Below are 3880 nucleotides of genomic sequence, written 5' to 3'. Positions count from 1 at the left end.
ATAACTCACGATTGGCTTTCTCATACAGGCATCGTGTCTGGTGCATAGTAGGTGTATTCACTCTCTGTCCTAAACGTTGTTGGAGCTCCTGCCAGTGGCGGTTCTAGACCAATTTGACTGGGGGGGGAGGGGGGCCAGGCTGGGGCCAGTTATTTTCTGAGTGGGGCCGCCGCGCAACCACAATAAATGCAGGACCGAAAAAGGAAAGGACATGTATGAAGTAATTGCGCATAAGAAAGCGAATACAGGTTATTGGTATGTTGTTTCAGTGACAGTATTTATTTCAGATACTTATAGTTACAGTTTTTATGCTCTAATGCAGGGGTCTCCAAACCATTTTTTAGGATGAGAGCTACTTCAAATATAAAACAAAATCGTAGCCACTTGTTATCCTCTTTTTGTTGTTTTTTGCAGTACATTTAGCACACTTATAACATTATTATATGCTTCACCTTTAACGTTTGTGTGTTGTTGTGGGGCAGCGTTTTCAGTGTTTACTAAAAGAAAATGTATGCAATTCTAATTATTGTTTACCTGCTTTATTTTTGGGGGTGGACGCACATCCTCTAGGCATGGACCCCGGGAAGAGTTTTTTTTTAAATGTTGAAGTTATTGCATTCAATCTGGTGCACTTTGATCACAATAATGAATTTATGTGGATACAGCTCTCAACACTTATTATGAATATGGAGCTGTATACTTTTCAATAATGCCAAACATCTTTAGATTATGATCACAACCAATAAACAAATCCATATTTAAACTTGTTTATTCTTATCTTATGTTACCTAGTTAGCATTCTTTATTTTCATTTATGCATATTTTATTAATCACTCCCCTTTTAAACTATTTTTGATTTGTGTTACTGTCTTATAGTACACATTGGAATGATTTCTTACTTTATTTTTTTATTTATTATTTTTTGCTGAGGGGGCTGCTACAGCACCCCCATCTGCGAGGCTCCACTAGCACCCGCACCCCCAAAAGCGGCGCGCCACAGTTTCGCCGCTGCGAGGCTCCACTTACTCGCTACAGGGTGTACTTTGAGGGTTTGTGACTCTGCAGACCGTTTACATGCATAAAAACCTTCATAACACACAAGGGGACGGGTATTAACCGGAAAAGCATGACATGTGACCTTTAAGCTAATTATCTAGGGATACATGTAAAAACATTTCACAACAATACATTTAGATTGTCAACCTCATGGTAGAGGAAGTTCATCCATGGAGAACATTAATATCTGTCCTAAAAGACATGCAAATCCTCCCTTGTTTGTCAATACATGTTACTCGGTGGTGGTCGAGGAAAAATCTGATTCACTGAGGATGGAAAACATGCATGTCTGAGGACGATTTTGATCTCAAGCTTTGTCAATGTATAAGTAAATAGTTTGAATCATTGGAAGCAGGAGAGAAGTCAATGTCATTAGAGTATATCATAAAAAAAAAACTTTAAAAAATCTGTAACACATTTTCCAGTAATCTATCCCATGGTTGTTACATTTTCACTCTAACACTAAAATGTCAATATCATGGATGTTGTAAAAAGGAAAAGGTCGGTTTATCTTCTGTTGAACATGAATGTCTGTTCCAAATTCCAATGCAATCCAGACAATAATTATGACTACAAATATAGAATATTTGCAGCCTTTTTCTTTAACTCTCAACAATAAATCAAGACATATTACTTTTATATTTTTACACTGAATATAAAACAAAAACTTTACATCAAAGGTGGTGCAGGGATTGTATCTACATATCCACTATCGCTGAGTTCTGTGCATACATGAGGTTTTCTTGGCTTGTGAAGGGCACAGTCTGTGTAGTGGTTTCCCTCGTCTTTACAGGACAGATCAGCTGCATTCTGTTTCTGCAGGACGACCAAATTATCACTCTCCACCTCTTTCACCCTGCTGTAGTCCTCTGGTATTCCCTCTTGTCTCTGAAAGTGTATGTAGCCAGAGCTCTGGACCTTTTCTTTCTCGAGGAAAAGAACATTGTCACTTTTCACCTCTTTAACTCTGCTGTAGTCCACATGCTTCACATCAACGTTTTCCACATGTCTCTGAAAATCCACATAACCTGAGTTTGTGAATGGTTTGTTGTTGTTATCCACTTGGCTAATTTCCTCATCCTTTTCCCAGTCATTTTTGTGGCAGGGTGACTCTTTAGAATGGATTTCCGAATCGAAGTGGAAGCAAGCAGGAATCAAGCTTTTCTTCCTTTTCTGAGAGTTAGACGAAAGCCAATCTTCATTTTCAGTCACAATTAGGTAATCCTCCATCTGGTCCTCCCAGACAAAATAAATAGGAGGAAAGCTCTGTTTGATGATCAGGACATTGTCGACATCGTCAGATCCCCCACTCTGGAAGTTATTTAGAGTAATTTCAGTACATTATGACCTCAACCAAATCCCCAAAAGTGGGAAATCATGATTTAGTGTTACCTGGAGAAGTTGAGAATTGATTCCTCTTATCTTTGGACCAGGAACAGGGGGGAGAACCCACTGCTTTACCCTGGGGAACAAAGGGGAGTCAGTCAAAGCATCCTCATCTTGACTTTCTATTAAGAGTTATACATCTTTTTTGCCGGAGATACATACGATTTCCTCTTCGCGATTAAAATCAACCCTGCCATTATGAATAGGATGGCAGAGAGGATAGAAATCAACATCGACAACGGTCTCTCATTCTGAAGATCTAAGTACAAAAGGACAAAATAAAAAACGTTTTCAGTAATTAGTCATGCTTGGAACAGTGGCTGCCTCACCAAAGAGCTTCCGAGACTTACAGTTGGAGATTTTCACAAAGGTGGTGTTGCTCCACTCGCTCCAGGAGCCGTGATCTAGTAAGCAGCGGACCTGCACCGTGTACACCCCCCCAGGACTGACGCTGTACAGGCTGAAGTGAGTTTGCGTGCCTGACGTGTACTCCTAGAGAAATACAGAAGACAAAATGTTTTAACTGAATTACAGTAGGATGATTAAAATATGCTGAATGAAACAGAAACAGAGTCTGTAGAATAGAATTGGGTCAAAGTTGAAACTCCTGTTGACAGTCCTGGAGAAGACTGTTATTGTCCTCTACTGGATTGACCAAACGACTGTTTAAAAGTCTACCAGATTTCAAGAGAAGTTATAGATAATTACAATTTTCACCAGTTTGGTCAGACAACTTTGGGTCCCAAATGCCTCCTAAAATAATGAACATTTTTATTCCAACTCTGTACTTTTCCAGTTTTTTTCTACCAGCCAGTTCCTTGTTTTAATTTGTGTCAATCATGTTTCCTAAAGGAAAATTAAGTGAAAGAGGCACATTTAGGCTTGACCTGTTTCACACTTCACTTTGCAAATGATCACTTGAATCCAGTCAGTCACATTATCTTATATACACTGAACAAAAATATAAATGCAACACTTTTGTTTTTGCTCCCATTTTTCATGAGATGAACTCAAAGATCTAAAACATTTTTTATATACACAAAATAACCATTTCTCTCAAATATTGTTCACAAATCTGAAAAAATCTGTGATAGTGAGCACTGCTCCTTTGCCGAGATAATCCATCCCACCTCACAGGTGTGGCATATCAAGATGCTGATTAGACAGCATGATTATTGCACAGGTGTGCCTTAGGCTGGCCACAATAAAAGGCCACTCTGAAGCGTGCAGTTTTGCTTTATTGGGGGGGTTTGGGGGATTCCAAAAACCCTAGGGTTAAACCCTAACCCTAACCCTAACATGTCACCCATTGAGCATGTTTGGGATGCTCTGGATCGGCGTATACGACAGCGTGTTCCAGTTCCTGCCAATATCCAGCAACTTCGCACAGCCATTGAAGAGGGGTGGACCAACATTCCACAGGCCACAATCAACAACT

General features: G+C 39.6%; 1 protein-coding gene across 1 annotated transcript; it reads right to left on the bottom strand.

The window, feature by feature from the left end:
* Nucleotides 1-1114: 1114 nt before the first annotated feature.
* On the bottom strand, nucleotides 1115-2934 carry LOC104958348 (growth hormone receptor-like; the record flags this gene model as incomplete). The annotated part of the gene is made up of 4 exons (XM_010786065.1): nucleotides 1115-2367; nucleotides 2449-2518; nucleotides 2605-2701; nucleotides 2793-2934. Coding segments are annotated over 4 exons (951 nt in total), but the record flags the coding sequence as incomplete, so codon positions are not given.
* Nucleotides 2935-3880: the final 946 nt, after the last annotated feature.

This window comes from Notothenia coriiceps, unplaced genomic scaffold (assembly GCF_000735185.1).
Source record: "Notothenia coriiceps isolate Sejong01 unplaced genomic scaffold, NC01 NC01_scaffold00028778, whole genome shotgun sequence".
In the NCBI taxonomy this organism is placed as follows: Eukaryota; Metazoa; Chordata; class Actinopteri; order Perciformes; family Nototheniidae; genus Notothenia; species Notothenia coriiceps.
The sequence above is the reverse complement of the archived record's forward strand: the minus strand, read 5'-3'. Positions and strand labels throughout refer to the sequence as shown.